Genomic DNA, 21,140 nt, shown 5'->3' on the forward strand with positions numbered 1-21,140 from the left:
GCATTTAGTTGCCAGGCTGATGTCCTTGCTTTTCCATGCTCATCTTTTGTATGTAACCCAGTGTGATTCGACATTTTGGTCTCCATTCACTCTTTTGGTCAGTCTGCAAGTGAATTGCAGAACTAGGAAAATGACTTTTTTGCATGTATTCGATTTCTTCACTGTCAGTTGTTATTCTGATATTTCCATTCCTTGCAGTGGTCATAAGCTCGGTCTTTTTGTTGTTTAGGAAGAGGCCAAATTTCTCACTAACTTCTTTAATTCTTTTGATCAGATGTTTCAAATTTTCTTTGGTTTCTGAGAGAATTATGTCGTCAGCCTATCAAAAATTGTTAACATTCCTACCTCCAATGTTTACTCCAGTTCTGGTTCTTCAAGTTCCACTTCCTCATGAGTACTCCAGCATATAGGTTAAATAATAATGGTGAAAGAATGCAACTTTGCCACAAAGATCCTTTCTGATCTGGAACCAATCAGTGTCTCCATACAGTGTCTTCCTTATTTGTGCACAGCAACTACCAATAGCAATAGCACTTAGAACTTATACACCACTTCACAGTGCTTTACAACCTCTCTAAGTGGTTTACAGAGTCAGCATATTGCTCCCAATAATCTGGGTCCTCATTTTACTGATCTCGGAAGGATGGAAGCCGAGTCAACCTTGAGCCGTTGAGAATCGAACTCCCAAACTGCTGGGTGACAGAATCAAAAGTTTTAAAACAGATGTAGATCTTCTTTCTATATGCTTAAGATTTGTTCATGATCCAACACAGATTTGCAGTATGGTCACTTTCTGAAGCCAGCTTGAACATCTGATAAGTCCCTTATGATGGTTGGTACCAAATGTTGTATGAGCATGAAGTTTAGGGTAATTAAGTAGAAATTAGAGCAAACCCTGATATTGTCCTTTTTTGGCAATGGAATGAACACTGATTGTTTCCAATCCTGTGGCCATTTGTTTCCCAAATTTTCTGGCACAAGGCTGTAATAGTTGTAATGGTGGTACACGTCTCAACAATTGTGCAGCAACAGTGTTAATACCTGGGGCCTTGTTGTTTGGTAGTTGAATCATTGCACACAAAACTTCTTGAAAGATGGCTGGTTCTATTTTTGCTTTCCTTTCTTCATCATCCTGAGGAGCATGGCTGGTATGGCTATACGCCAAAGGCGCACAGAACGCTGTTATCCTTCCACTGAAGTGGTACCTATTAACTACTCGCATTTGCATGCTTTCAAACTGCTATGTGGGCAGGAGTTGAGGCAGGAATGGGAGCTCATCCCATTGAGTGGTGCTTGGCTCTCGAACCTTGACTCTCGAACCATGACTTTCCAGCTGACAAGCTCAGCACCATAAAGGCTGAGCCATTGCATTTACAGGAACCTACATTGAGCATTCAGGAGTCTACAGGAATTGGTGGTACAGGAATAGAAACTAGAAGATAACATATTTATGTTTCAAGTTAACAAATAAATAATGTGCTTAGGAGATAAACTTCCATAATTTTTCATAGGTTGTTGAGAAATATATACTTCAGCCATGGCAATATCTATATTTAATTATTGGGATAGACTAGGGGTGTCAAACTCAATTTCATTGAGGGCCGCATCAGCATTTCGGTTGCCCTCGGGAGAGCGGGGGGCAGCCTACTGGGTGGGTGTGGATGGAGTGGGTGTGGCCTACTGGGTAGGTGTGGCCAGCTCTACATCATTCGCATCAAGGGTACCTGGGGGGGAGCCTGGGCAGGAGTGGGACAGATCTGAGGGTCTCTGGCAGAAAGGGGTGGGACCAGGGCTGGCCACTTCCAGGTGATGGTGCATTTCTTCATTCCTCATAAAGGGTGACACCTCCCCAGCATGCACCCAGGGGGTGGGACCGATGCAGCAGGGGCTGGTTCCTCGCTGTTTCCAGACGGCCTTGTGGAGCTAAGACTGAATGCATTTCAGCATAGATGGCCACCACAAAATTGTACATTGACTCCCAGCCGGCCTGGGCCAGGGCCAAGGCAGCAGGGGCCGTTCCCTCACTGTTTCCAGAATGGCTTTGCGGGCCACATGAAACCACTTCGCGGGCCACATCCGGGCCCCGGACCTTGTGTTTGACATGTCTGGTCTAGTCTATCTTTCTTTCTGCTTTAGAGGCAGAATTTGTTTTTCTCTTTGTCTAGTTTTTGTTTAAATATGGGGGATATTTAATTGTGAAAATGTATGTGTTAAGCTGAGGCTTTTGTGGTTTTTTTGTTTTGTTTTGTTTGTTTGTTTTACTTTTTTTCATAGCAAAAGGTCCTCATACTCACTGCTGCGGTTCCTTTGCAACAATTCCTGGAATGATTAGGCAATATCCTGTGGATACCTAGCCCACCTAGAAAATGCTGCATAGGACAATAAGTCTCTGAGAAACACCTTTGAGTTGGGATGATTTTTTTTGCTATAGAAAAGAACAAGAAAATGCCAAGACCATCAAACATTTTGAACCATAAAAAAAAATGAGGAAAGACAAGTTGATCAGACTTCATTTCTTCTATCATCTTTCTAGCCTAAGATACTTCTGGGAGCTAAAATCTTCACTATTAGGATCCATAGTAAAAAAAAAAAAAACAACTTTCAAACTGATTAAGGAATAAGTGATACTTTTAAGTTTTGATTTTTGCATTCTGTAGTCTCAGTATGAAATCATGCCGAAGTTGAATGCACTTAATTTTAATGGCTTTGTAAAGTATTTCTTACTTAACTTTTTGATTACATCTTGAGCTTTAAAAGAGTAAGAGAAAAATGTTGGACTCACAATATATTTAATTCATGGGCATGTCAATATGTAATTAGTTGCTATTTGTTAAAAGGTGAACAACATTAGATTGTAAGACAATGTATGTAGTATCTAAATCTAAATTATATATTCTAGACTGACAATAAAGAAGAGTAAAGGAGAGAGTAGAGGAAGGAAAGAAATGCAGGAGAATAAGCTATGGAATTTACCCTTTAGTGTTTGGGGTATTTGAATTTCTGAAGTATTGAAGTATTAACTTCCCCATTGCAATATGTCAAAAAAAAAAAACCTACTGAGTTTTTCTGATGACTTTCAGACCATTTGAAAAATTAGTGCTCAACTCTATAGCCTTGTAAGTAGAGATTGAATTATAGTCCAGATGGATTAACTTTAAAACGATACATTGACAATACTAACTTGTTTAATTTGTATGATGGCTATATTAAATATCAAATCAGGCAGGTTATTATGTCAAGGAAGATGAAGTAGGGCGGGACTCAAATGCATTTGGCTTTATGTCTGTCTGTATTTCATTGCTGTGACAGGCCATCATGATTGGAGATGATATTGTAAACGATGTAGGAGGAGCCCAGCAATGTGGAATGAGAGCTGTACAAGTACGGACAGGAAAGTACAGGTCAGTGCATATTAAATAAGCCTTTTATCCTCTATAGATAACAATTTGCTTCCCTTACTTTTTTCTTTATGGCTTTATATTGTAACTATGATGCATAGATTTATAATGAAAAAAATAAAATTTATTTTTTTCTCTAGCAAAGTTGTGGAATACATGGTTTGGCAGTCTAAATTTTGTTCTAGGAATCTGTTTGTATGTGGCCCATGTGTTCTCCATCAAGCCCATCTTTGATAATGATGTACTATTTTATTAATCCTGGTAATTGGGTAGGACATACATTTATTAATTTATAGAGAAAGTGCATCAAAAGCCAATTTCTTACTCTAGGTAGTTTGTGCTTAAAATAAAAAAGAACTTTAAAACAACATGAAAAATATGAAGTGTCGTGCATAATTGACATTATTTGAAATCCAAGCTGATCTCTGTGTTTTAGTGGATGACTATTTGCAGAAAGTGCTGCCTTTGAGACAAGACATGTGTATTACATTGTAGTTCCCTTAGATGGTGCCATTTGTACATTACTGTAGCTCTGACTGATCTTCTCTCCTGGCTGTTTTAGCAGATTTGCCAATCACTCTTACGTCTGAAGAAAGTTGTCAGCATATTTGATCTTTTTCAGATCCTTTACTGATCAGAGGTTTTAAAGTTTCTGAACTTTGAAACTTTTCTCAAATAAGCTTTTAGGATCTTTCAGTGATCTTTTGAATGCTTTTAACACTGCAGAACCCCTCAGGCTGGGCACACAAAATGGCTTGTAATGCGTACATACATACATGTGGGTCACAATACCTAAAGTGTTGAAAGAATTGAGGCGTGAAGCAGTTATTTAGTGGAAACCTGGAAATGAAGTGATGAAGAAAAAAAAGTATATATATCACGGACTGGGAACCTGGATTACACTTTTGGATTACAACATTTTTAAAAAATGACCAGATTGGCTGGGGCCAGTAGGATTTTGAATTCAACATTTGAAGGATCAAGAATTTTCCAGTGTGATTTATAGAGAAAAACAAAGTGGATGTAACTGCATAGGAGATGTACATTCAGGACAACATGCAGAAATTTAGGAGGTTGGATAAATAAATCTATAGGAGCCAGGCAAACATTCCCAATAAGATGAGTTCTATAAGGAATTGTACAACAGACCTGCCATCAGAAATATTTCTTAACCAATAATTTCCCTGCTGGGCTAAAGTTTTCTAGGACACAGTCTCTGCCTGCTTATTCATCAGTAGCTGGGAATCCAGGAGAACTTCCAAATCCTTCAAGGGCAGTGCCATTCCATCAAGGGACACAATTACAAATGTCAGGGACCTGCAATGAATGAACATTGTTCTGTTTTGTTTAGGGTTCATGCTCTTCTATCCCATCCATAGCTGCATAGTCTCCAGTCAAGATGTTGAGAGCATCACCTATGTAGCTTAAGGTAGCAGTGTACAATTGGACAACACCAGCATATTGCTGATACTGAATCCCAAACTAGCTAATAACCTCACCGAGCAGCTTAATGTGGATGTTAAAAAATGGGAGAGGGAAGACTGAGTCTTGCAGCACCTCACAAACAAGGGACTGCCTGGTTGACTTCCCATACCCATTGGTGACTCCAGCTCCCAACTTATCCAGGTTGCCCAGAAAGATAGTATCCCATGATTTCGGAGATTGTATTTCTTGATGGATAGTTTATTTATATTTCCCATGGACAGTTTGTGTTTTGTGATAATCTTTTTTGTTAACTTCAGCTATCTTAGTAGATTATAGCAGGTTACAAGTCAAATAAATAAGTATTAACTATCCAGTGAGAACCTTCTCTGCTGATTCTTGAATGACATTTATATATTATGAATTCCACATTTTAGATAAAACTAATTTGAAGGGAGAGCCAGTTGGTACAGTGGTTAAAGACACCAAGCTAGAAACTGGGAAACCATGAATTCTACCACTGTCTCTCCCAACTGGATGACTTTGGGCCAATCATGTTTTCTTAGCTGAAGGATGAAGTCAGAGGCAAATTGTTTGCCTCCCAAAAAATATTGCCAAGAAAATTTCATGGTTTTGTGCAAGGTAGTTACCAGGAATAAAGATTGATTTGAAGGCACACACGTACACAAGATAAATGATTGCCTAATACAAGCAAACTACACTGCTAAATTAGCAGGGATCACCGTGCTTAATAACCTACTGCTTTGTTTAGAATTTACCATGCAGGTTTGATCATACTACTGATTTTTTAATTAAATTTGATGTTGGTCACTGAGTTTATTTGATGGAATAAATAGATTGCTATTTCTTGGAATGTATATTGATGCCACTTGTTTACTGTTTCCTACTTGTGTCATATAGCATCTTTTGCTGTGCATTGTTACATAATATTATTGTTAAAATGAATGAGGAGCAGAAAGCCAACTGAAAAGACTGTTCCCTTGGATATGGAATATTTCCTTCATTGTTTACAGTAGTCCTTAATATTTAGCCTCGCTCTTCAGGGAAGAGGCGGGATGTTCTTGGATAGCTGTTATCACTGTGAAGCAGAGGCTATTATATTCAACCTCTGCCAATTTGTCCTTTCTGCTTTTTTGGGAGGCTGGTATGCATTACAATTAATGTAGTTTGATTCCCCGTTGATAGTACTAAAAACATTTGGGCTATTCAGTATTGTTTCTGTGACATAACAGCTTGTTGAGGCTTACTTTATTGCCTGTTCCTTTAATTTGGTTCAAATAACAGTTCTATTTTAATGTTAATGATATTCTTGTTGAATCTTATAAACTTTGTTTTATTTGTAAATCAGAAAAATGACATCCAGGTATACAGAGAACTTATAATCCACATTTCATTTTTATTTCTTGATATATGTCTTATTCTTTAAGGAAGCCTTTCCCAATCTGAGGTGATACTTTTGTCATAACCTCTGAGCCAGCATTAGCAATGGTCAGCAGTTACAATATGAATATACAGCATGCAAACTAGCAAAGCCCCATCCGCGGGATGTAGGCAGCATGCAAAACCACACCCCCTCTGGTGCATGGAAAAACCTTTCCTCATGGAACCAGTCCCTCGTGCCCAAAAGGCTGGGGGCCACTGGTATAAGGGATGGAAATGGTGAGACAAAACTCATTGGTGTAGACAAAACTGTATTGTTAAACGTTGAGTAGCTGCTGCTAATATGAAGGCTTGGAAGATAACAGGCAGAAATCCACTGATTCAAAAACATGAAGAAAAAGGCTTAACAAGAGTTAAGATTTGGATCTAGGGAGAGCAGAGAGAGGCAGAGAAGGACAAGTTCTTTGTGTAATTAGATACGAATAAGTAGACCTCTCTCTCTCTCTCTCTCTCTCTCTCTCTCTCTCTCCCTCCCTCCCTCCTCTTTCTCTCCCTGTGTGTGTGTGTATGTGTGTGTGTGTGTGTGTGTGTATTTATTTTTTGTCCATAGTGCAACAGTTTCTCTATGTCATGTTAAGAGTGAAATTTTTGCTTTAGTTAGTCACCCAAGGTGACTTAGTTTCCTGGGGAGCTTAAATTTATTACTATGTTGATAAAAAGTCTGAAAAGTCCTGTCATGGTGGATTTTTGTTTCATATTTTATTTTTTATTTCATATTTTATATAAGAAATCTGGACTGAAACAAGCTTGGGATGGCCAGGAGTGAATCTTTATGGGAAAAGATGGTCAGCTGAAGACCTATTACTGGGCTTAAAATGTAGCCAACCATCCTTCATTGTTTAAATTCTGGGCTTCTGCCCCCCCCCCCAAAAAAAATTGATGACGGCCAAAATGTATGAAAATAATCTAACCCTTTGCTATCATCTAGTGGTTGTCCGGATTTTTGTAGCCCAGATCAGGTTGATATAGTTTATTTTCTAATAGTAATAACAACCATAGTTGCCAACCAATTTTTTAGCAGCTTTAGTTTTCTGGCAAGCTCATTCTGGCGAACTTTTCATTGAGGTTTTGTTTTGTATTGTCTTTTACCAGGAAAGATAGATAGGACAGCCTAGAAAAGTCAGTGCCCTCCTAAATATTCCCAACCACTCCGAGTTTGTTGGCGATTTCCATTTTGCTCCCCAAGTTCATGGTGACCTAACCTTAACCCTAAGTGGAATTTTCCCAAATAGCATTTTCCCATGTATTTTACCAGGAAACATAGATTAGGTAGCCAACAAAAGTCAGTGCCCTCCTAACCATTTCCAAGCACTCCGACTTTGTTGGCGATGTCCAGTTTTCTCTCTGAGTTCATCATGACCTAACCCTAACTTTAACTGGAACCCTATGTTTCCTGGTAAAATACACAGGAAAATCCTATTTGGGAAAATTCCACTTCGGGTTAGGGTTAGGTCACCATGAACTCGGAGAGCAAAATGAACATAGGCAACAAATTCAGGGTTCTTGGGAATGTATAAGAGGGCACTGACTTTTCTAGGCTACCCTATGTATGTTTTCTGGAAAAATGTATGGGGAAATCCTATTTGGGAAAATTCCATTCAGGGTTATGGTTAGGTCTCCATGAACTCGGAGAGCAAAATGGACATCGCCAACAAACTCAGAGTACTTGGGAATGGTTAGGAGAGTTTGTTGGTGATGTCCATTTTGCTCTCCGAGTTCGTGGTGACCTCACCCTAACCCTAAGTGGAATTTTCCCAAATAGGATTTTTCCATGTATTTTATCAGGAAAAATAGGTCAGCCTAAAAAGTCAGTGCCCTCTTTACTATTCCCAAGCACCCCGAATTTGTTTGCGAAGTCCATTTTGCTCTCCGAGTTCCTGGTGACCTAACCCTAACCCTAAGTGGAAGTTTGCCAAATAGGATTTTCCCATGTATTTTACCAGGAAACATAGATAGGGCATACTACAAAAGTCTGTGCCCTCCTAACCATACCTAAGCATTCCGAGTTTGTTGGAAATATCCATTTGCTCTCCGAGTTCATGGTGACCTAACCCTAACCCTGAGTGGAATTTTCCCAAATAGGATTTTTCCATGTATTTTACCAGGAAAGATAGATAGGACAGGCTAGAAAAGTCAGTGCCCTCCTAAATATTCCCAACCACTCCGAGTTTGTTGGCGATTTCCATTTTGCTCCCCAAGTTTATGGTGACCTAACCTTAACCCTAAGTGGAATTTTCCCAAATAGCATTTTCCCATGTATTTTACCAGGAAACATAGATTAGGTAGCTAACAAAAGTCAGTGCCCTCCTAACCATTTGGCTAAACACAAATTACTGTATTCTTTAACCTTTTCTTTTTCTATAACATTGCAGAACAGCAACTGAACATAATGCTTCCATTTACAAATTTGTTCATGTTATTTTAAATGCAAGCTCTTGTTTACCCGGAATATGCAGTTTATGGACAGTTGGGGTCTCACCACCAAACTAAGTGAGGCAGCTGCTTTGAGTGTTGTAACTGTTATAAAGTGAATCTTTGTTTTCAATTGTGAAAGACATTTTATGGTTGAATAACATTAACTTCTGCTAAACTATAGGCCAGTGTTTTTCAGCCTTGGCAACTCTAAAATGTGTTGGACTTCAACTCCCAGAATTCTCAGCCAAGTCCACACATTTTAAAAGTTGCCAAAGTTGAAAACGATTGCCATAGGCTGCAGGGGAGAGGATTAAAACCTAAAAATAGGAGAATGTTTAAAAAGTCTGTCCAGCTCTGACATAAAGAATTTGTAGATGTAACCAATTTTAACATTTGCCTGCAGATTACATCATCTGGGAACTTGGAAAAGCTTCCACAGTGATGCTTTTCTTAAAAAGTGCTTAACCAGCTATATCAGCTAATAATTGTGTAATGTTCCTGTGGTTGGCAGTATTTTTTAAGCATAAGAATGCAAGAGAAACCTGCTAGGGAATAAGAACTTGTCTTTCTTTTTTCTTTTTTTTTAAGTAGAGACTGCTTGCATGGGATTCATAATCATACATTTGAACCTAATGATCGGCTAAAATATTCCACAGAGTATAGGTTTCTAGGAAATGAAAGGAAAATAACTAATAGGCTTTCCTAATATGGTTCCTGAGATAAGGAAAAGGAATTGGTCTGAGCTAGAATAATTTATGACACTTCAATAGAATAAACTTATTATTCCATTACTCTAAGATTTTGAAAGGACCCAGAAAAGAACCAACTTCTCCTAATCTTCTTGGGTTCTCAAAAGTTCTTCCATTGCATTCCTTCACTTTGTTTTCCCATGCATATTGCATGGAAGTGAATGTTTTCTCCCTTTCCAATTAAGCTACTATTTATTTAAATAATTTATCTGGCCATGAATCTCACAAAAGTGACTCTAGGCTGGGAATAATAGATTTAAAACAACAGCTAATATACAAACCTCACTGTGTAGGTCCCCTCCTTCCCCCACTTATCAAAAGCAGATGTAGCAGAAAATCTTTTTGCAGGCAGAAGATGCACGATTTAGAAAAATGTTATTTATCTTCGAGATCTATAGGATGGATTATAGGGTTATCCCCAAATAGTGTAGGGCAGAACTTCCCCTTTTAAAAGACTTGCTAAAACAATATGTTAAGGCTTCTAGAAACACTGGACCTACCTGTTTCAGTGCTTGCACAAATGCATGCATATACCTAGTAAATTCAAATTGTTCAACTAAGAGTAGGTGATTTGCTATGAAATATCAATGATGCAATTTTGCAGAGTTTCTAAGAACAGGAACAATAGATTTGAGGACTGTATACCTCTTTGTTAAAGGTGAGGTCCTAACTGAATTATTTTTGTATTTTATTATTTTATTTCAATCTGACCTAAATGAGTGATCTTGTCATAAGACAAGTCAACAGAGCCTTCCATTTTTATCAAAAGAATATTTCAGTTTGTTGACTTCTATTTCCCTATAATTACTCACATGTTTTATTATCCTACAGTAGCTGCTTGCAGTGACATAAATGTAGAGCTTTATGTCAAGTAATAACATTGATCTCTACAGTACAGCTTTGTCTTTACTGAGTGGCTATAATCCTCCAGGGCCTCAGACAGAGGTCATTTTCTGCTTGACCAGAGATTGATTGATTATAATTTGCATAGATTTGCCACCTAAATATTAGACATTGGATGGAGAAATTTGAATTGAATTTTGGAGGTTCGGCATAAAGTCCATGAGGTTTATCATCAAGCAATGTCTCTTCTGAAAAGATGATATAATATTGATGGTACAGTTTTGTAGGCTTCTCTTATCTATCAAATTTTAGGATTAGGATTAGGCAGCACATAATATGGATGGTATATGTAATAAGCACTGCTTTGTATAACGGAGCAACATTACAAAAAAGAAAACTTTCTATTCCAAAGAAAAGCAATGATAAAACAGTACTACTCTTTATGGTATGTAATATGTCTCTACCCTCTTATTTCAGGAATACTTAAAAGAACTTTTCTTGTGAAATGGTGAAGGTAAAATTACTATGTAAAACCTAATTTAAACCATGCCAGCATACACGACATAAGGATCTCATCTTCAGAACAAATCCTGCCTTAGAAAAAATCAATTAGCATAAAGTGGTGTACAATTAATTTCATTCCAATGTTATATAGAACAAGATAAAACACATTTGCTTTGCCATGAAATTCACTAATGGTCTAGAATAAAATTGTCATATTTCTAACTGTAGCCTTATGTATTTTAAAAGCTAGCAATTATAATCCTATAATTATTGCTATAATCAATCTACTATTTCCTTTATTCATAACAGATAGGTAAGAGCTATAGTCCAACTCATTTGAAAGATTAGAAGTTGGAATCTCATAAAGTAATAATTGTCTGAAGGCTACCCTGATATAACTGGCTGGAGCATAATCTTGTGAGCCTTTTTCCAAGCAGCCCTTTTCCTATTCTGTTCCCAATTATCATGATAGGAAGAGGAACTGGCTTTAATTTCTTTGAAATGGCAGATGTTAGGCAAGACGCTAAATTAAGAATACATGCTCCTTTGTCAGTAAAAGAAATGACAAACCCTATTCTCTTCCTTGAACAAATATAAATACTTTGGTAAGTTTCCATATAAAATATATTTGGCTAATTTTAACTCAATATATCTTAATATGTAAGTGTAATTATTGCTGCTCACATGTGGCAAAAGTTTTGGAGATGACAGATAGACAAGACTCAAGAAGTGATGGTGGGTTTGGTTTTTTTTGGGGGGGGGGAATTCAGCATTCAGAGAATAACTCTCACACTTACTTTCTTTGGAACTAATGCCAAATGGCCAACTTTGAAATTATGAACGGATGAATCTGGGACTCATTCTTTGGTTTTCAGGAGATACCAGTCTTTGCCCATGGATACTACATATGGCTGCTACCACCTTTTTCGATCTTTGAAGCTTCCAGGAACCGTTCTCATTTTTCTTCTTTCACAACAGATTGGTCATCAGCTGCCAGTAGGGCAAAGGTACTTTTTCCTCATTGCTAATAGCAGCAGAGAATGAAACAGGATTGCTGAAATGGAGGAGACTAATCCCAGCTATTCTGTCCAAGACTGCTTTCTTCTTACATTAATACCAGCGAAGAAACAGTGATCTGCATAGGATCTTTGAGAGAGGAATGAGGGAGTGAAGTTCAGAAAAGCAGCTGCAGGCAGCCAGAAATGCCATTTTCCTCGTTTATTTCTTCATGCAGTCATATCCTGGTGCAGTTTCTCCCTGGAGCTCAGAGTTTGTCAGGAACAAATAGAAGAGGAACCAGCAAAACTGAAAAAGCCCTTCATCCCAACTAATGTAAGAACTTTTGGAAGGAGGCGAAAGTTATATTCCGCTTTATTGATTAATAGATATTTGCTTGAACTAAGGATTAAAGGACTCCTTTTAATACTTTCTGAAGGACTGAATATTAAAGACATATTTACAGGGCAACATGACCTTGAAAGGGCAAAGGGGCAACAGCTCATTGTTGAGGAAGGTATGTGCTGCAGTAAAGCATTGTGTACAGATTGCTATGCTGTGGTGTGTCTAGCCCTTGTAAAGTAAAGCACCCTCACAAGGGGGACAAGGATAAAGCTTCTCCCCTCCTTAGCAAACCTGCTTTGATAGTTTTTTTTCTGAATGATTGAAATTAACAAGCTCCATGCATCAGCACTTCTCTTGTAACTTCTCTGTCTAGAAGTCTATGGAGATTATCAATCATCCAGGTCATGGTTGTCCCAAAGGTGCTTTTTCAAACTGCAACCAGACTTTGTTTTTCCTTGAAGATGTTTTACTTCTCATCCAAGAAGCTTTTTCAGTTCTGATTGAATGGTGGAGGATAGAAGGATTTATATTCCTTGCAGTCATCACATAAACCTCAAAGTGGCCTCAACGATTTTCAGAAAGATTTTTGCTTTAGAAAAAACAGTTGGACACAAGGATAAAGCAGCATTGTGGACCATTACTATGTGGTGTTTGCTTTAAACTTTATGCATATTTGGCATTAATTTAATTTTTATTGATGAACCTCTGATAAGCTTCAAAATTTGAAGGATTCCTTCAGAATACGTTTAAAACTGCTGCTGTGAAGATGTAGGTTAGAGTATTCCTGCTATGTAGGTAGCAGATTGAATATTCTAAAATGCTTTTAAACAATCTGAAATCAGTCAGAGCTAAATACTGGAGCTTGGTGAATTACTGTCATTTCAGTTATTGGAGATGGTGGGCTTCCCTAGAACTGCAGATGCCACATGAATCTTGCTTTTACAACAAAAGGAAAGGGGAGTTTAGGCATTATTTCACCTTTTATTGCTAACTAACTTTTATTAGGGTACCATTTCATGAGTAATTGTGTGAACAGTATGGATACAAACCTTTGTGGATGAAATAAATCTACTTTTTAATACCAGCAGCACAAAGCAGCTCAGCCATAGGTCAACTGTGCTGTTACAAATTCACCATTTCCTGGAGCATTTACATATACAGAACTGACAGAAATAATAAACTTTCCACCATTACAGATGAAGTAGGCTTTAGTAAATATAGTTTGTTACCTTTCCAAGTCGTCGTCATCTTATTCTCCTTCTTCTTCTCCTTTTCCTCCTCCCCCTCCCCCTCTCCCTCCCCTCCCCCCTCCCCCTCTCCCTCCCCTCCCCTCTCCCTCCCTCCCTCCCTCCCTTCCCCCTCCCCCTCTCCCCGCCTTTCTGAAGGGATTACAGATAGTCCTCATCTTACAATTGATCATTTAACGACCATGTGAAGTTATCACAGCCTCAGAAAGGGTGTCTTATGGCCTATAAAGCATTCCAGCAGTGGTAAAATGTCACACACAAACACACATACATACATACACACACACACAATGTCACATGACTGTATTTTGGGCACTTGGTACCTGGCTCACATTTACAACTGGTTGTAGCATACCACGTGTCAATACAATTTGTGATGTTTTTTCCAGAAAAAAAAACAATCATTGAGGAGAATGGATTTGGACTTTCAACCAGATGATTTGTTTAATCACCATGTGATTCAAACTTACAAAATATTTATTTAACAATAAAAATGGATGTAGGATTCAGTCTAGTCATAAGGGTGTATCTACTTATGACCTGAATTTTAGTTCCATTTACAGTTGAGGAATATCTTTATGCTATAATAGCTATATGTAAATTGAAGAATAATAGAAGTATCTTTCCTAAAACCTCTAATTGCACTTGATTTGTGTTCACAACATATAGTAAATAAGTCCTTGTTATTTTCCTGGCAGTAATTCTGGTTTGCCATTGTCATAAAGGCACAGAGAGTACTGCAATTTCAGTTAAAATATGAATGTCCCCAAATGACCGAGGGATTAGGTTTGGTTTGGTTTTTATTTTCATTACTTTTTAATTTAGCTGGGATTTCAAAAGCTATTTGTTCATACAGTAGATCATTCCAAAGTCTATAGCTACTCTTTCCATCATCACTTTCATTACAGCTATGTGTCCTGCTGTTTGGTATGTTTTTAGCAGAATTTTGTTTTATGCTATGAATATTTAGCTGGAACATTTTTGAAAGAGAATATTGCTCTTCTTTGAGTACAGTTAGCATAAAGTTCAGTTCTGATTTTCTTTTTATTGTTATGTGTGATTGAAAAAATGCAATACAAGCAACACTGTGGTGTGTATTTGTGTGTATCTTAATGAACACTTCCTTTGTAACTTCCTTTCTTACTGGCCTAATTCAAACTGGTATCAGATTCCATGCACATTCATAAATGTTGTACATAGGAATAAGTAATATATAATTGATAAAGGGACATACTCCGAGCATGTATTCACATAGTTATTAAATGGAATTTTTATATTGACAATAAATGAAATATGTCTCCGAGGTTACTGTAATAATGGAGAATAGTGGAAAGCACAGTATTGGAGATGGCAAATGATTATGTGGTTTGTTTGTTTTTTGCATGGATAACAAAGTTATCATGTAGTTGTTAGATAGAATTTTTATACTGACAATAAATGAAATACTGTATGTCTCCGAGTTTGCTTTAATGGTGGAGAGTAAATGGGAAGCACATTATTGGAGATAGCAAATGGTTGTGTGTTTGCTTTTGGTTTTTTGCATGGAATAACAAAGTACTTGCTTTATATTGGAAATGATATTTTGGGCCCTATTCAAATAGGCAATATTTAGAGTAAATGTGATCCCACTCACCCTCTGTTTTTTGTGTCCCTATATACTGAACTTTGTTGATGCCAGAATGAAGCTTATTCAGTAAAATACAATTGAGGGAAAATAGTACAATATCATGTGTGAAATGAATCTTGCCCAAATTCAGTATCCTCACAGGCAGTCTTCCAGATACATACTTTCTGGATTAATCTGAACAACTGGCCTTGATGGAAATTCAGTTATGGGGCTTTAGTGTCATAAGGTCTACAAATTACAATAATGCATGTTGCATTAACAATTATAATATTTTTTTTCCTACTAGGGCTTGATTCAAATAAATGCTATGAAAGTTCATTTTAATACGAATAGGATGATTTTTTAAAATGTAGAAGTGTGAAGGAGTGCTACCATGCCTTCTCAACAACTTCAATTGGTCCATTTGAATTGTAGTGGTGAGGATCAGGCTCTGTCAAGTCCTCATTGTATCGGTGTTTTCCTGGAAGAATAAGCAAAGAATGCTAGAAGTGTTTGCCAAGAATATACACTCCAGTGGGATCACACAAGCAGGCATCTGCATTGACTTGCAGTGATACAGAAAGATGCTGTAAATGAGCACATTATTAACAATGGTGATTGTCTGTGGAGATTCTCAGTCATCCAGGTCATAGTTGTCTCAAGGGTGCTTTTTCAAAAAGCACCCTTTCCTTGAGGAAGAAGAAGAAAATGTTTCACTCCTCATCCAAGAAGATCCATCCGTTGTGATGGTGGTGAGGGTGGGGGAATCCCCTACCATCGCAACTGATGAAACTTCTTAGATGAGAAACAAAAAAGTTTCTTCTTCCTCCTCAAGGAAAAACAGTCCAGTTGCCTTTTGAAAAAAACACCTTTGAGACAACAATGGCGGTCATTTCATAATGTGCAGGAAAAGCAATGGGAAGCTATTCTTGTATTTCACTATGAAAATCATATGAATAATCCATTTAAAGTATTTGATGATGTAATGCCGGAATGTAGGCCTCTCAATATGCTTCTGAGGAGAACTGAGAATCTTTTAATGGTGCTTATGATTTGTAACACCTTTGGGATGTTTAGGTGCTGATGTTCACATGCAGAAATATCTGAGATTGCAAGGAGAAGTTATAATGACTGTGGAATATAGGAAAGTTTAATACAGTGAAATGTGGAAAAACTACACATTGTTATCTTAGACCTGAAGGTTGGGGATAGATCATCTTGGAGAAAAAAAGTGACATTACAGTTATATGGTACATAATTATTATAATTATTATAACGAAGAAAGAGAAATACCAAGGATATGTCTAAATTAGGTATTTGTGCATTAAGGCTATTTGACATTGCTTTTATTAGTGAAAGTGATTTCCAAAAAATGACATTGATTAAGGAGTGAGTAAGCATATGTTTTAGATTTTAATCTATATACAGTATTAGTTTCAGGTACTATGGTCAGTGACAAGTGTAGAAATTATAGTCCCAACCCTCTGGATAGTAGCAGATAACTTCTCTGTCATAGGAGAAAACATATCATTTAGAACAGGGGTGTCAAACTGCTGGCCTGCGGGCCAGTTGCGTCATGTGGAGGCCGCACCACCCCAGCTCCAGCAGTGCAAAAAAAAGTTGTGATACGTCGCAATATGTCACGTGACACAGCGAGTTTGACACCTATGATTTAGTACATTAGAAGTAAACTGTAGTCCAGAAAAGATTGGAAGAGAAACAGGGAAGAGAAGTTAACATAGCTAGTGTGGTACCTGTGTTTCCATGGTATCCACTGGATTCTTCCAAAGAAATCCCTTTTCCTTCAGATAATTGAAACCTTATACCAGATGTCAGAAAATTTTGATATTTCCAGCAGGACACCTACAGTAACTCTTGCTGTATTTAACTTGCTAGAGTTCCCTGAAGGAATGGATTTTGAAATGGAATTGCGGGTGGATCTAAGACAGAATTTCTTTGCTTTTTCAAACTAGACATGCAAAAAAACATATTATTCTTCCCAGTTCATAAAACGGTGACAATGAATAATATTTTAGATCACAAAATCATGTGTTGGCTGGATAATTGATAAGGCACACCGACATGAATTCATATGCATACACATTCATACCCACACAGATACTGTCTTCTTATTTGTGGAAGCTAACAAACAATTTTCAGATAGCATTCTTAGGCAAAATGCTGGCTCCTTGTTAACAGACCTAACACGTACGCAGGCATAGACCATATTCCCCTGCCCCCCTCTCTCTCTCATAAGCTGTGCTGCAGAAACAGGACATGAGAAGTAGAAAAACGTCACCAACATGATATAATGTTTACTTATTTTTATTAAAGTTTTTCTAAGTTAAAAAAAAGAGATGGTAGTATATTTTTAGGAATCAAGTGCAAGTGAGCATTAAATTACTAGCAGTGGATTGAGTGTTCTCTAGAAAATATCCCTGTGGAAAACCATGCCTAGCAATAATTTGCAGCTGTGTATAAATTATGTCCTGTCTTAAAATATGTATTTGCATACTTGACATTTCTGCTAAACTTATAATGTAAGCCTTTTTGTCTATAAAAAAATCACAAGCCCGATAAACAAGCCAGTTGGATATAGGATTATGGCATTACAACTTTTCAATGCAGAACCAAAAAAAACCCCCTCAAACTGTTTCCTCCCCCCCCCCCCAGATCATTCTAAATAGTACTCGAAGTCTTGCTTCCAGGATTAGCAATGCTGATCAGAGTTGAATGATGAGGTTTTAAAGGTCTGTTTATAAGTGAGGAGAGATTTCTTTTATTCTTTCTCTCATAGAGAAAATGATAAATTGGATTATAACATGGCTTTAATTAAGGTTAAATATGTATGTTACTGTTTCTGGAAGCTCTTAATAGACGTTTGCTGATTAATAATCATAGGTTTCTGCAGTTAGATGATTGATAAGAGTTGAGATATGGGAAGCAATTTTATAAAGGTGTTATCTTACTGAAGGTTATACTTGGCTAGAGATAGGTAAGTAATCTTTTTTATTATCTTTTTTATTATTTGTTAATTTTGTTTTTTCTGTCTCTTTGTTCTTCTCCATTTTCTTATTAATATTTTCCTTAGTTTGTATTAGTCTTTTACCTTTATATTTGTAAACTTTAATAAAATAATTATGTTGCCTGGATTGAGAAACTAAGTAGGTTTTCAGAGAAAACCTGAACTGTAATCTAGGCCAGTAAACCCAACTCCTTTCTATCAAAGCACAGACAGTGTTAATTAGTTTGCTGGTAAAATGCTTGCAAGAAGACAAGCAAGCTCAGCAAATACCAAGATCTGAGTCATACATATTTGCCATTAATAGTAAAAAAAGAAAAAAAAAGTCCTGGCAATGAGAAACCACTAACATAGTACTACTGCCAAAATAATGGCCATTCTGATTCTGAGATTCTGACATGTCCAATTCCCCAACAGAACCTTTAATTGAAAAATCAACAGCATCCTTCATTGTAATTTGCAGTGACATAGGCTATATTTTATAGTAATTATCTTGCTGAATATTGTTCTTGAATGTTCTATAATTGCTGAACAAGTTTTAACAGAGAAAAACATATTTATGTTGGAAAGTTTCATGGTTATACATCCATATGTCCATTAGGTGGCATTATATACAAAGTGTGAGTTCACCAAGAATCGGGGACTTTCCGGTGAAGCAGACAGCATAGCATCTCATGAATTTGCTTTTCACAGTAGCCTTATTGAGACATAAATTGGTACCAAGAAATAAGAGGCACATATTCTTCTGCCGTAGCAATGGCTGTTTAAGCTTATAACTGGGTGATAACCTATTTGTATTTTTTTCCTGCCTACAATAATTTAACCTTAGTCTCTTTACCACAGCTTTGTTAGCATAATTTCCCATCAGGAGTCAATAAAAGAGCTATTTCGACTACCCCCAGAATACCTATCAGAAGTTCTCCATTTTATTATTGGATTTGTTAAATGAAAGCTTTCTTCTAGTGGGAGGACAAAAAATGGGTTGTGCTAATTTAAAGAAGGTTGGTGCTGACTTAGAAATCTAAGGCCCTAGAAAAATTGAGGGTGGAGGGGATAGTAAAAAAGATTTTTACAACTTTCAGAATATTATATGTGCATGCTAGTTACCACAACTGGGTTTTTTTATATCTACTGTATTTTGTCACTAATGATGACAAAATAGATTTCTTAGATGACAGTAACTTTGGTAGAAAATAGGATGCACTAGAACAATTTCCTCTAATTTCATTTCCAAATGAGTTGAGCTATGAGCATGTACGCAGGCAAGGTTTGCGCTTCCTTATTAGCTTCATGCTCACATTATTCTCCATCTCTGTTCAAGATGAAAAACAGTCCAGTTTTCAGTAGAAGTGCAGGAATTCTGGAGCTTGGGATCAGATGGTTGATTTGTCTCATCCCACCTCCCTTTTTCTGGACTCTTCCTCCTTCATAGCAAGATTATGTTACTTTAGCTTCATGCTTTCATTTTATATTGTTTTAATAAATTGAATAGAACAATGGCACATGATTTGCAGCTAGCTCTGGTTGGGAATGCTTAGGTTTAAATACCACGCCTAATAAATTATGGAAGTGGACTGGCACTGATTAGATGTTCTTTTTTATTTTCTCCAGTCAGCTGGAAGATGCAGTGATTAGTTCAGGTGACCTCGATATTTCAGTGTTGATAGCAATGCGGGTGACCATAGATTTGCCTGAAACAGTCTGAATGTTTAAGGAGTAAGAAGGGTGCCATTCTAGGACTTTATGACTTTATAATCCTTCTGAATGCTGAGATTTTGTCAGTTGGAGGTAATGGGCTCTTAGATCAAACCTCTAGCCCAGGGGTAGGCAACCTTGGCTCTTTTATGACTCATGGACTTCAACTCCCAGAATTCCTGAGTCAGGAATTCTGGGAGTTGAAGTCCATGAGTCATAAAAGAGCCGAGGTTGCCTACCCCTGCTCTAGCCAATGCTATGATATAGAAGCATGCATTATAAGATGTTACCATGCAAGGAGGTTCTCAGAATTTAGCTTGATTATCATGACTGAATATCCCATATACGTAACAACCAGTACAGAACACTGTACCACTCAAAAATTCTGAAGGTGCTCATAATAACCCACCAACAAGAGCTATGAGCATCTCTTAGAGCACCCCTCTCTAATATGTTTGCAAGTCAAGTACATCTGAAGAAATAAATAATATGAAATCAATTACGGAAATAAGGAGAAAAGGATAATGGGCTTAAGGTAAAATAGGTTAAATAGTTTGGTGTTCCCTGGTTCTCTGCTGCACAGAATGCCTGGAAACCACTTAGTGGCTTCACACTATATGTGATGAGGTCAAGGGTTAACAAGGAGATATTTCAGTAACAACAATAAGCAAATTTAACTGCGCAAGCCGACTGAATACAATATGTATCCTGGGACAAATTTTTCTGAAGTGGCATTCTTTCCCTTTCCTTTCAAGGATATGTTTTTCTTCACAGCTGGCTGCAGTGGATTTTAGCCTTAAAGCAGCAGGTCTCCATCCTGCCTTCCTAACCCTGAATGGGCAAAAGCCTGAACAAACCTGAAGTGTTTAAAAAAAGAAAGAAATCTAGAGTTAGTCAGTACAGCCATGGTTTTTAAGTGAGAGAGGTCGCTGTTTGCTACAGTGCATAGATTTTTCAATGGTTTGTTCATGTTCTTCATGGCTACACTGGCATAAAGGAAAATAGGAAACAGGTAATAATATCACCATTCCCAGGGTATAAGAAAGCAAAAGCGAAGCATGAAAGGGAATTGTGAGACAGTAGCCCAGGTCCACTACAGGTTCTCCTCGTCATACGACCACAACTGAGCCCAAAATTTATGTTGATAAAATGAGGCATTTGTTAAGTGAGTTTTGCCCCATTTTACGACCTTTCTTGTCATAGTTAAGTGAATCATTGCAGTTGTTAAATTATTATCACAGTTGTTAAGCCATTGACTTGGCTTGTCAGAAGGTTGCAAAAGCTGATCACATGACCCCCCCAGACACTTCAATTGTCATAAATATGAACCAGTTACCAAGCATCTGGCTTTTGATCATGTGACCATGGGGATGCGGCAATGATCATAAGTGTGGAAAACAGTCATCAGTCACTTTTTTCAGAGCTGTTGTAACTTTG

At 37.4% G+C, this 21,140-nt stretch overlaps 1 protein-coding gene across 1 annotated transcript in view; it reads left to right on the top strand.

Moving 5' to 3' along the window:
- The window catches only part of LOC120306755 (phospholysine phosphohistidine inorganic pyrophosphate phosphatase), a 130,430-nt gene that overhangs the window by 37,776 nt on the left and 71,514 nt on the right, over positions 1 to 21,140 (top strand). Inside the window, exon 6 of the mRNA XM_039340587.1 lies at positions 3,310 to 3,401. Coding sequence (XP_039196521.1) covers positions 3,310 to 3,401 — 92 coding nt within the window. The remainder of the gene's footprint in view (positions 1 to 3,309; positions 3,402 to 21,140) is intronic.

This window comes from Crotalus tigris, unplaced genomic scaffold (assembly GCF_016545835.1).
Source record: "Crotalus tigris isolate CLP2741 ecotype Arizona unplaced genomic scaffold, ASM1654583v1 scf7180000017536.10889498, whole genome shotgun sequence".
Taxonomy (NCBI): Eukaryota; Metazoa; Chordata; class Lepidosauria; order Squamata; family Viperidae; genus Crotalus; species Crotalus tigris.